Source organism: Dreissena polymorpha, chromosome 10 (genome assembly GCF_020536995.1).
Source record: "Dreissena polymorpha isolate Duluth1 chromosome 10, UMN_Dpol_1.0, whole genome shotgun sequence".
NCBI classification, from domain to species: Eukaryota; Metazoa; Mollusca; class Bivalvia; order Myida; family Dreissenidae; genus Dreissena; species Dreissena polymorpha.
In genome coordinates, this window is record NC_068364.1 from 73,631,950 (window position 1) to 73,645,270 (window position 13,321).

The following is a 13,321-nucleotide window of genomic DNA, read 5'->3' on the forward strand; positions in this document are numbered from 1 at the left end:
CCCCAGGAGTCCTGGAGAAAAAAAGTCTCCCACTTAGACCACTCGACCATCCGTGGTCATACAGAACGATATATTTTATACTTTATATAAGCGATCCTCGTAGTTTCATTAAATATAACGACAACAACAGGACTTTCCAAAGTATTCAATCGTTTCGCGTTGCAACGCTTCATACTTGTCAGGTTTTTAAATCGTTTTAAATCGTCAAAAGATGCATATGATGGCTATTTAAGAGCATGGTAAATATTCAGTATTACTGTTTCCTCACAAATATCATAACTAAAACGAAAATTTGCGAATCTGAAAAAAAAATATTCTGTCAATTAACCAAAATTTACCAAAACGCGAAGGCATTTGACAGAGTATGGCACCGTGGACTATTATTTAAATGAGCCGCGTTTTGAGAAAACTGGGCTTAATGCATATGCGTAAAGTGTCGTCCAAGATTAGCCTGTGCAGTCCGCACAGTCTAATCAGGGACGACACTTTCCGCTTTGATGGTACTTTTCGTTTAAATGAAGTCTCAAACATCCTATTTAGCCGCAAAGTGTCGTACATGATTAGCCTGTGCGGACTGCACAGGCTAATATGGGACTTATCTGGGACGACACTTTACGCACATGCATTATGTCCAGTTTTCTCAGAACACGACTCAAATTGAGACAGCAGATCTGTATTGTCAGCACTACAAATTTCTTCGAGACTATCTGTTTGGTAACATCCTCTAACGAGTATCAACTTACTGATTGGGTGTAAAAACCTTACATCGAGGTACTGTCAAATGATGTATAGTGTTGTCAAAATGCTTCTTATAATTATTGACGCACCACATGGTATGATGTCCAGTGGCCTTCTTTTACTGCTTTTCTTCTCCCTACTAAGAAATACCCTCGTCTTGCCTTCTCTCATACGATAGACTATGCATACAAGAAATATACATTTTTGTATATCTTAATATAAGTTTTATCAATTCGTTTACACTGTTTGAAACCCATGTATGCCTAGCGTCTAGAAAAAAGGCCTTGGCATGATGCGGCGTCTCATCAGGGTCTGCGCTGTTTGCTCAAAGGAATTTCTGTAAAAAATATTCTTAACATAGAAATAAAAATACTAGACATCCCTAATTTTGGAAATAAATTGATCCAATTTTGCAGGATGGGAGAGTCCACTAATAATAAAAGGGTTAACGTTGATGGCTATATAATTCTCCATCCGATGATACTTGCTTCTACTATTTCCAGGCGCTAAAATCTGTATCATGATATGACCATATATGATGATGGCTTCAAATAAATGTTTATTAACTTGTGTCTTTAATTTCAAATGTGTTTCAATACAGGCCGTGGTACACACTCGTTGTGTAATATTGGCCCGTTTAATAATCTGTTAAACGTAAATAATATAATGTAAGGTTGAAGATACGATTTAACTATGTTTCTGAATACAATCCCCAAATCCATTTGTAACTTTATTTGAAAATATTTATATACACGGGTCTTTCTGTTTTAAAGATTCTCAAACCATGCTTACGTTTAGTTTGAGATAATAATATGAGCATCGCTCTATGAAAAGGGAGTTTAATGCACGTGCTTTAAGTGTCGTCCCGGATTAGTCTGTGCAGTTTGCAAAGGTTACTAAGGTACGACACTTTCTGCCTAAACTGGATTTTTGCTAAAAAGAGACTTTTCTGTGAACGAGAAATATCATTAAAGCGGAAAATGTCGTCCCTGATTTGCCTGTGCACATTAAGGAAAAATAGTGTTGCTAGTTATGATAAACAGTGAATATCCACAGAGCTTAATATAGGAATTGATGTACCAATCTCATAAATCCTAAGCATAAATGCGTTTCCTTATACGGCGACATGCGGTGCATGTTTCTTAAACAAAAATCAAGGTAAACGTACTGCGCGCTTGTAAATAGCACATTTGAGATAACCCGAACTCGCAACAACTGAAAAAAAAATATTTAAAGAAGCGCACGATATTAGGGCATATTTTACTTTTATAATAAAACAGTTATGTAAGAAAGATATAACTGGTTTATAGCCTTAAGGGAAGCATTATCACGCATACTTTTATTAATTGGTTTCTTACGTTCAGGGAGCAGCCGCGTACGCGCGCAAACGCCCCAAAGATCATGATCGTGATCACCGACGGCACTTCCGTGAACCCGGCAGAGACCATCCGGCAGGCGCAGGACGCCAAGGCTTCCGGCATCACCATCATCGCCGTCGGTATCGGCAACACGGCGTTCGTAGAGGAGCTGCGCGAGATCTCCTCAAGTCCGCAGCACTACTACCAGGCGCCGGACTTCGATACGCTGCGCGGGATTGAGACGCAGATTAGGAACATCATCTGCAGAGGTAGTCGTGGTTGCTTGAATGTTTTTGAGTTTTGCCTCTACCCGTTGCATGAACAGAATGTATGTTCAAAAACATGGGCACTCATGTTTCTTACATAGCCTCTTTTTGTGTCTTTCATGTAATAAATATGGGCCGTGCTCTGTGAAAAGGGGGCTTAATGCATGTGCGTAAAGTGTCGTACCAGCTTAGCCTGTGCAGTCCCCACAGGCTCATCAGGGGCAACACTTTCCGTCAAAACTGGATTTTTGCTAAAAAGATACTTTTTGTAAACGAAAAAGCGGAAAGTGTCGTCCCTGATTAGCCTGTGCGGACTGCACAGGCTAATCTGGGACGGCATTTTACGAACATGCATTACCCCCCCCCCCCCTTTTCACAGAGCCGAGCCTAAATATATACTTTGTCAAAAATGCATCAAGCTCTAGTGTATACGTTGTGGGAGGGGAGCGGACATGCATGTTATAAAAACATCAATTTAACATTAAACATGTCTATATTTAATGCCGTTTCATTTTAGTGGTAAAACAAAGAATATACCTGTAAAATATTGTTTCTATTTTTTCTAGTCGTTACAACGACGAGAGCTCCTATTTTCGTTCCACCAACCCAACCGCCGTCTCTGGTACCTATACAAGGAAGTAAGTCGATAACAATAATATATAACGAATATTCTACCATTGAATAAACTGATTATTAATTATCAGATATCTGATTTTGCACGGAGAGATAAGTATTTGGGCGTATGCTAGTTTTCCTTTACAATATTGATGTCCGTAAAATGATTGATAACAAATATTGTAACTGTTTTTCAATTGTGTTGTCGTATTAGATAAAAGATGGCATGTTTGAATTACGTGTCGTTAGTGATAGACAAACCACTACCAGTCATTCTTTATAGGGGCCTTTTTCACGTTTTTTGAAAAAATTGACAAAATTAAAACAAATTGTTTCAGATTCGCAAATTTTCGTTGTATTTATGATATTTGTGAGGAAACCGTTATACTGAACATTTACCTTGCTCTCAAATATCCATTATATGCATCTTTTGACGAATTAAAAACCTGAAAATTATAAAGCGTTGCAAAGCAAAACGATTGAATAATTTGGAGAGTTCTGTTGTTGTCGTTATGTTGTGAAACTACGAGAATTACATAGGTGTATATAAAGTATAAAATACATCACTCAATGTGTGAGCACGGTTGGTGTAAGCGATAGACTTTTACTCCGGGGTTCAGTGGTTCGAGCCCAGTTGAGATTAACTTTATCTTCTTTCTTTAATTGTATTCTTGATTTTTACCGGAGCTTTTTAGATCTAATGTTTACATTTATCAATATAAAACAGTAAATGACAAACTTCAATACATGCCAAAATCTGTGACACGGCCGCTTTAACCATGACCAACATGACTACCATCCTATCGTACTATTTGGAATAGTACTACATGAAAAATAATTATACGCAAAATTATTGATAATATATAAATTTCAATATACAATGCGTTACGAGATTGATTTATGTAATTACCATAAACTCCATATGATTGTCCGCTATTCAGTTTGGTGAAACTGTTCCGCATATCTGGTTTTTCGTACCTTTTTAGACATAAATTGCAACAACCCGGCCGACATAATTTTCCTCATCGACGGTTCCGACAGCATCAGCGATCAGGACTATGTGAGACTGAAGAGTTTCGTCGCCACTTTGATAGAAAACTTCGAGGTCAGCCAACAAGCCATCCACGTGGGCCTCATCGTCTATAGTAGCGCAATCGGTGACAAAGTACCGTGAGTAAAGAGGCTACACTTAACTAACTTATAGTATAAAACATTTAAACTATGAATACGTTGTTGTTGGGATTGAACACCTAAAGTTGACGAAATGTTCCCATCTTTATAAATAAGAATGTTTAAAAATAATTTATATAGTAAGGTCATTAAGTAGAGTTCTTATTTGCATACATTTTAATCACTTTATTATGTTATATGCAGATAATAAATAACTCTTTAACTATAATTCATAAATACATTTATATGTCATAAATTTGTTATATTTAAACAACGAGTCTTTCTTTCGAGTGTATGAAACATGACCCAGTTGACAATGATCATGCAGTCTTTAAGACTGAAATCTTCATGGAGTAAAGGGCATCTTCCCTACAAAGTTCATGTACCTCGATACCATAATTCAATAAAACGTATAAATAAACATTATGACCGTTCTTGTCGTTACATTATGCATCAAGACTAACTGTCCAGCGCCGTTTGAAACCTTTGTTTACATACATTTAAACTAACTGACATTTTAAACACACGAGTGATTTCATTGGTCCAATGCGGAGGTGTGTCTTTTCAACTGGAGATTTCATTCATAAAGACTGCATGATTATTGTCAACTGGGTCATGCGAGTTGTGTATCGTGTTATTTCTTAGAAGTTGACCCAGCATTTGTAAAAATATTGAAAGACTTATACATTTCCAGAAAGGAAATTCATTTCTGCGTTGAATAAGACCGAGATCGTGAAAAATCGCTGCACAATTGATGAAGATATGGCTGTTCAAAGCGATGCGCCCCGTTTTGGGGTGATTTTGAGTTGCATACCTCATTATATATATATTTGATAGTGATTTTTTTTTTTATGAAAAGTTAATTTTTCGTTATAATATGATTATTTATCATTCAAAATGATGTTTTCACTAATTAATATCATAGCAACACGCTAACCACCTGTGGGCAATATAGCCTGATTAAAGAAATAAGAAATAGTGTTGTTGTGGTTTTTTGTCTAAGAAAGGATAGTTCGTTAATTATTAATTTATGTCGTTAAAAAAAGTTAGAACATACAGAAGCCAAACGGTTTAAAGATGTTGTAGCGACGTTTGAATTTGGCATTTTCTGATGATTCACACGTAGGCTTGAATCATATTGAAAAGTACAAAAAACAAAAGATAAACAATATCTGATCATAACGTATTGTATTTGTACGAAATTGTGATTGTTTTTTGTGATTTATCGGTCAGTTGAATATTAGGCATTCAATGTAAAGGTATATAATACTATCTTCAGAATCTGAACGATATTAATATTCGTAATAGTCATCGGTTTATCTTTTTAGAATACATTTTCGCCCTGCGAGCGTTCACGAAATCTCTCAGAAGTCACCAACAAATGTTTCTACTCAGGAAACGAAAACATCATTGATCGCAATTGAAGCTCAAACAAATAGTGTTAATCCGTTTTGGGTCATGTTTATCGTAGACTCTCCCCTTCAAGAATAAGTTAGTTGTAAACCCGTGTTGATACAATTTCATCGTCGACTCTCTCCCGTCAAGAATAAGTTACTTTTAAACCCGTTTTGATACAATTTGATCGTAGACTCTCCCCGTTCGAGAATAGTAAATTTTTAATTTGTTTTGTGACATGTTCATCGGAGACTCTTAAAAGAATAAGTTACATTAAACCCGTTTAGTTGCCTTTACCCCGTAAACTCTCCCCGTTCAAGAATAAGTAAGTTTTTACACTTTCATCGTAGACTTTTCCCGTTCAAGAATAAGTAAGTTAAAAATCCGCCTTTTACATTTTCCTCGTAGACCCCCCCCCCCCCCTCCCCACTTTACGAATAAGTTAGTTTATACCCGTTCATTACATTTTTATCATAGACTCTCTCCCTTCAAGCATAAGTTAGCTTATACCCGTTTCGTTACATTTTTATCGTAGTCTCTCTCCCTTCAATAATAAGTTAGTTAAAATCCGTTTTGTTACATTTTTATCGTAGACTCTTCCCGTTTAAGAATAAGTTAGTTAAAATCCATTAAGTTGTATTTTCCTCATAGACTCTTTCCCGTCAAGAATAAGTTAGTTTATACCCGTTTTGTTACATTTTTATCGCAGACTCTCCCCCTTGAATAATAAGTTAGTTTATACACGTTTTGTTACATTTTCTCGTAGACTCTCACCCTTGAATACTAATTTCGTTTATACCCGTGTTGAAACATTTTCCTCGTAGACTCTCCCCCTTGAATAATACGTTAGTTTATACCCGTTTTGTTACATTTTTCTCGTAGACTCTCACCCTTGAATAATAAGTTAGTTTATACCCGTTTTGTAACATTTTCCTCGTAGACTCTCTCCCTTCAAGATTAAGTTAGTATATACCCGTTTTGTTACATTTTTTTCGTAGACTCTCCCCCTTCAAGAATAAGTTCCTCCTCAAGGCTCTGGCTCGGAACCTGAACCACCCCCGGCTCGGTACGGACACAGGCGGAGGGCTGGAGGCCGCCTCGAACATGATAAGGTTAATAAAAATTAAATTCATTGCATTCATCATCTGTAAAGATCAGTCTAGGCAAACACTGAAATTTATATTTCATTTTTATTATTTGTAAAAATCAATAATTTGTGTATAATTTAATATTCACATTTAATTATGTTTGCATAATTATCTTTACGCGACCAATATATTAGTAAGAGAAACGTATTTTACTCGCGTTGACATAATGCATTAACTGTTAAATTTACGTCATTAAAACATTCTGCATGTCTGTCTGATCAGGGAACAAGGGCGTAAAAACGTCCCGGAGATGATTGTCGTCATTACAGACGGACGCTCAACCATTCCCTATAAGACTATCATGCAGGTGAGTACTGATGTTTTTTCTTTGTTGTTGTTGTTGTTTTTTTACAACAGACTAGACTCGATATAGCTTTAAGAACACCAGTTTTGTTCAACATTTTAAATCCACAGAAATTGAACACAGTAATCAATGGGATCAAACAATCATCGCTTTAAACTTGAATTTCAGCAATTGTTCTCACAAACCCGGTCTTTTTGAGTACGAATGTTGGAATCCAGCGTGTATTAGCGTAAAAGGAATGTTTTTGTTATGTATTGATGTAAAACAAATGTCAAAAAAACGTTGTGCTCAGTTTACCGACAGAGTCCGACCATATCATAATGATAATTGTACAAGTATAGAATTCACCAAATCATGTTATAAAAAACACAAATAATATAAATGCCCATGGCAAAGTAGAACATTATTCCGGATAGACCTCCCAGTAATTTATGTGTTTGTCAGTAGCAGCCGTTGATCTATCGGCCTCTAAAGCCGAACATTTCGGGTGTAAGTCTTGTAAGGCGGTATGGTCAATGTTCGCGGCATTGTAGTTATTTCTCTAATAGTAAATTAAAGGCATCTATTTGATGTGCGAAAACAGGCAACGAGTTTTATTAATACTAGGTGGAGTTAATGTAAAAATCAGGAATATGGTATGCAGAAAACTCGTATGACGTCTTACATGCTTAGTTTTGGTCAATAAATTTAAGAAAATGTAAACAAAAAAATAATTATATTTTTAAAGTCTTTAGCTTTTAATTGTTAAGGTCGTTATACGTCTAAATGTCTTTCGCAATTAAATATTGTCAAATTGGTTCCCATTGTAACATTTATGTAAGCTTAAAACGAAGGATTTTATATGAAACATTTGATATGAAATCTTAAATTCGATACAAATTAAAGATTTACATTCGCGGTTAAACAGACTACCAGCTCGGTTCAAAATGTAGCGTACATATATTACCATACAGCTCACTACAACTTATTGGCGTCGCACTGAAGTGCGGCGACTCGTATGTGATACGTATTTTTCGCTTATCGGAGGAGAAGTTATTTTACGGATCAATGTATATATTTTTGTTGTCAGAATATCTTGCATAGTGTTGATTTTTTGTGTGTAAATAAGTGTAAATAAGTACTGCATTTGTGCCTTTTACATTTACTACAACATTAATAACTGATCACAGGGACTGGGCAATAATAAAAGATCACAGGGACTGGGCAAATACGCAAACCGGTGAAACTTTCTGGTTTTGTATAAAAACAAAACATAATCAAAATATATTTATTTTGTGGTTTTTCTAACAATAGCGCAGACTTGTGCTGTTCGAGGTTTGGTTAAAGCGTATTTTCTTCAATTTTACAAGACGACAGCGATTACACGGTTTATTGCTTTATTGATAACCGTTACACTACAGTCACTTATTACTATTTTAGTTAGAAGGTGATCAAGCGGTTCCGTAGTGTAGTGGTTACACGCTCGCTTCATATGTGAGAGGCCCAAGGTTTGAGCCCCAGTTGAATAAAATTATTTTATTTGTGTTCTATATTTACTTTTTGTTTTGATTAGACATTTTAGTTTAAATAAATATGCTGTTTTATTGTAACCATTTTTTGTTTTTATTATGCACATGAAATATATGTGTGAGAGGGTGTGGGGTTCGTACACACATTAAAACTTCAACATTTTTTCATATCAATGAGTACTCAACCCCTATCGTAAATGAGCAACGTAAGAATAAGTTCAGAATCATCTCCCCTTGAAGTTGAGAAAATATGAAATTACGCTTACAAGATGAAGCAGATTTTTTAAAACCTACACAGTTCTGTTCCATTAATGAAAACTGCACACGGATGCCAGTAAAAAAAGAAACCAAGGTAAATAAAATGAACTATGAAATATTTGGGGGTTACAACACAAAATCATAGATTATGGTTATTAGGGGGTTATAACACAACATCATAGAAAATGGTTATTTGGGGGTTATAACACAAAATCATAGATAATGGTTATACCAGTATCTTTTTCTATTTTGTGTAAATAATCTGCCAATATATTAATATTTACAGAAGACAAAAAATCGTTCCATGTAACTTCATTGAATGCCTTTTACACAGAAATTCCTGATGCCCTTTGATGCTTTGCATCAATACTTATCTTGTTCATTCTTGTATTGCACGTTGAGCTTTCAAATGAGATTTTAATGGCCGTTCTGTATGGCGAAAAAGGGCAACACTTTCGTATATTTATTATATAATATACGTTCTCCAATTCAAAGACTTTTATCAGAAATACTAATATATTTTCAACATGTATTACTCATAGAACCACGTGATTCCCATTGAAGCATATTTGCTTAAAGAGGCCTTTTCACAGATTTTGGCATGTTTTGAAGTTTGTCATTAAAAGCATTATATTGATAAATGTAAACATTGGATCTAAAAAGCTCCAGTAAAAAAATCAAGAATAAAATTTAAAAAAGGGAAAAAAGTAGCCCGCAGCAGTGCTCGAACCAGTGACTCCCGGGGTCCTGGAGTAAAAACCAATTAGACCGCTCGGCTATCCTGCCAAGTGTATATAGGAGACGTATTTTAAACTCTATATAAGCAATCTTCGTAGTTTCACAAAATTAAATGACAACAACAGAACTCTCCAAATTCTTCAACGCTTTATAATTTTCGGGTTTTTAAATCGTCAAAAGATGCATATAATGGCTATATTAGACCATGGTAAATGTTCAGTATTACTGTTTCCTCACAAATATCATAACTAAAACGAAAATTTGCGAATCAGAAACAACTTTTTTCAATTTTGTCAATTTACAAAAATGTGAAAAGATCCCTTTAAAAAGAACTTAGCAACTTCCATATGATTAATTCGCAGTGTAAAATACATTTGGTCTTACACGGTTATTGACCAATTCTGACTGTCTCATTTGTCATGCCCTGCTCGGCTTAAACTGGTGAAGTGGTCAGTGACACTTCATTTAACTGTTTGATAGTACGTTGTAGAAATTCAAAGATTAAATTCACTTCGGCTACGACTACAGGTGAAAACCCCTATCGTTTGAATCGCCGTGAACAAAAGAAAAGACAATAGTTATAATTAAAACATGCAAAAGGTGCAAGTTCAGCCACCAAAGTCAATATAATTTACATATAAACATGCATTAAGAAACATATAAAAACTAAACAGTAAAATTAAACGTCGATGAAATTATGAATTGTATCATTTTCCGCTTTTGATATCACGCTCTATTTTATCAAGAAAAGGCGTATTTGTTGAATAAACCCGCCAAATAAAGTTCGTTTATGGATGGGTGCAAATTTCTTGATATATGATATGATCCTAAGAACATATTTAATTGTAGGGTAATTGTTTGTATGCATTGCAACTCTCCCCATCGATATCTATATTGAAATAGTGTAGCGTATCTAAGATAAAGCCCCACAAAGTTACACAATGCAAAAACAACGAAGGGAAATAACTTTTTAACAACTACTTTAGGATAGTCAGTGTTTATATTATTGCACGGGTTTGCGATGTCACATATCGATGGTCACCATTCAAAACGCCGAACCTACATTTTTGACATTTCGTGATTTTTGCACTGTGTAGGGCGAGAAATCAGTGCGCACATGCCCAGAAAACGGCGAACCACCTAACCAATCAGAACACGCCAAACCGGCCATATGATAAAATGCCGAACTGTGATTGTGGGAATAAAAATATGCAAAAATGCGAAGCTGAACACTCAAAAATGCGAAGCTGAATATAAATTGTAAAATGCGAAGCCGAATAATTTTTAACTTCGTTATTTTGCATATAGTTATGAAATGAAAAAATAGCCCTCCTGCTGGAAAGTTGTGTTTTTGTAAGTTTGACATTTTGAATGGCGACCAACAATATGCGTTTCGGTGAGCCGTGAATAAGGTCGCTGGAGAATTGTGTCTAGAAGCGACAACTAAACAATTTTTATAATCGTGTACATTTCTGACTAAAACATGGACCTACTGTGTATAAGATACGTTCCGACCATTTACTGTAATTTTTGAAAACATGTTTCATGTTTCTGGTTAGCGAGCTGCTCGTGAAATGAAAGGGTATGCTTCAGAAGTTCCAAAATGTTCTGAATGAAATAAAATATACAAGCTTTGATTAATTAATATTTGTAAACACGTTGGAAGTCTCAGACACTTGGGGTTAATCTAAAGTTTCAAATTCGTTCAGTTATCTTTTTCCGTAATTAATTGTTTATATAAATGAGAAGGTAACAGTGTAAAAGCTTATCAATTTACACTAGTTTTTTTCTAAGGACAACATGCACAGCGAAGTTACTTGAGATATAAAAAAAATAAATATTATAAAGCATCGTATTGCATCGTTTGGACATCATGTTCAAGGATATGAGCCTTGTTCTGAGAAAACTGGGCTGAATGCATGTGCGCAAAGTGTCGTCCCAGATTAGCCTGTGCAGTCCGCACAGGCTAATCAGGGACGACACTTTCCGCCTTAATTGGACTTTTGCTTAGAAGTGACTTCATTTAAACGAAAAATGTCATAAAAGCGGAAAGTGTCGTCCCTGATTAGCCTGTGTGGACTGCACATGTTAATCTGGGACGACACTTTACGCACATGCATTAAGCCCAGTTTTCTCAGAACGCGTCTCATATAATTGCAGGCTGCAAAGGCGAAGGCAGAGGGCATCACATTGATCGCCATTGGCGTCGGCAAGGATATCTTCTCGCAGGAGCTGAACGTGATAGCCAGCGGCCCAAAGTACGTGTCCGAGGTCGCAGACTTCACATCCCTGGAGAGCATTATTAACGCCATGCGGGATCTCATCTGCACGGGTAAGTAGCCACCGGTATTAGGTGGTGGTATGTTGATTTGAAAGCAGTGGACAGTCATCCCGCGCATGTTTATGACCTTTGATGTTTTATTTATTTCATATTGTCTTTCTTATCTTACTTTGTGCGTAGCACGTGCTATTCTGATATGTTTTCATGATGTCGTGCACGCATTCCTCATCTGTACGTATATGACAGGTAAAAATCTGATCGGTTTGATAACGAAGGTCGGTCCGTATTAGTCCTAAGTAGCACGTGGTAATCTGATGTATTGCCCTATTGTCGGTCGGTCTTTTTGTACAAGAGGTAGCACGAGGTAATTTGAATGGTTTGTTATTGTCGGTCGGCTCTTTGGTACACGAAGCAATTTTTTTACCAGTCTAATATGGTAAAAACGCAAACTTTATACACCAAAAAGCCTCTTATTTTTACAATCGATGTGGCCGATTGCCCAACGTAAAGAGGATTTTAAATATACAACATGTCCGCGTTTGTAACTGTTTTACAATTAATGGATCGTATACGATGTTTCTCAGTCTCATATTTATGCTTATGTGTCACGGGGTCGTCTAAATCGCTTGTAGCTGTCGGGCAGTTGGTATCAAAATAACACTTAAAATAGAGATGCGTCAACTTTTTAACAAATGTATTTTGGTGACATTTATATGGTTGATATTGCTTTAAATATTACCAAAGCTATTTGCTTTTAATCAAAATCTAAAGTAATACCGTCTGTATCACATCTCTGTAGCTTGTGAAAGCGTTTTAGTACGCTTCAATCAATAACTGTTTCGTAAAAAATTCGCTTAAAGAGACAGCGGTCATCTGTAATATTCAAGATTTTATTAATAACGTCTTATTCTGTATTACCCTTATTCCTGCTATAAACTTACTTAGCAAACAAATAAATAAAACCGCAGCTCAAAGATATAATGTTTTAATATTTTGTATGTGCATGCTTTTCGCAGCTACATGTTATTTGGGATAATTAACGACGTCTTTCTCTTACACGTAAGTAAGCAAAACAAGGCACTTTAAAGACGGAAAGATGAAGTTGACTGTTGCCTACGGTCAAACATTAATAAAACATGACACTTTCGCTTAGTGGTTATTAAACAATGGTTCGCGTATTTGACGCGTGCAGCGCCCTTTGCGTCCAGAGAGGACCGACTAATTCAATCTTGCTGAGAGCCACGGGAGTGGCCGTAAAGTTAACCTGCAGTCTTTGTTCTCGCTTTCCACTAATGTTTCGCTGTGAATAACTATTTTAAAGCTGTATGCAGCTTGAGTGTTGTGGGCATATCAGTTTATGAAGTTAGAATATCCGAATTAATTTCGCGCATTAGTATTGACCCTCACTGTAAATATAATTATTTTAGATACGCTTACATGTATATCATTTATGTTTAACACAAATTGAAAAAATATATATCCCATACAACGTTTTCTTTGTTTAAAAATGCTTCAGTAATATATATAAATCCAATTATACAA

At 35.8% G+C, this 13,321-nt stretch overlaps 1 protein-coding gene across 1 annotated transcript in view; it reads left to right on the top strand.

Annotated features, from left to right (window-relative positions):
* Positions 1–13,321, top strand: part of LOC127849230 (uncharacterized) — a 54,731-nt gene that overhangs the window by 4,011 nt on the left and 37,399 nt on the right. The window contains exons 4-9 of the mRNA XM_052381950.1: positions 2,103–2,365; positions 2,929–3,000; positions 3,964–4,147; positions 6,541–6,654; positions 6,913–6,997; positions 11,659–11,830. Coding sequence (XP_052237910.1) covers positions 2,103–2,365; positions 2,929–3,000; positions 3,964–4,147; positions 6,541–6,654; positions 6,913–6,997; positions 11,659–11,830 — 890 coding nt within the window. The remainder of the gene's footprint in view (positions 1–2,102; positions 2,366–2,928; positions 3,001–3,963; positions 4,148–6,540; positions 6,655–6,912; positions 6,998–11,658; positions 11,831–13,321) is intronic.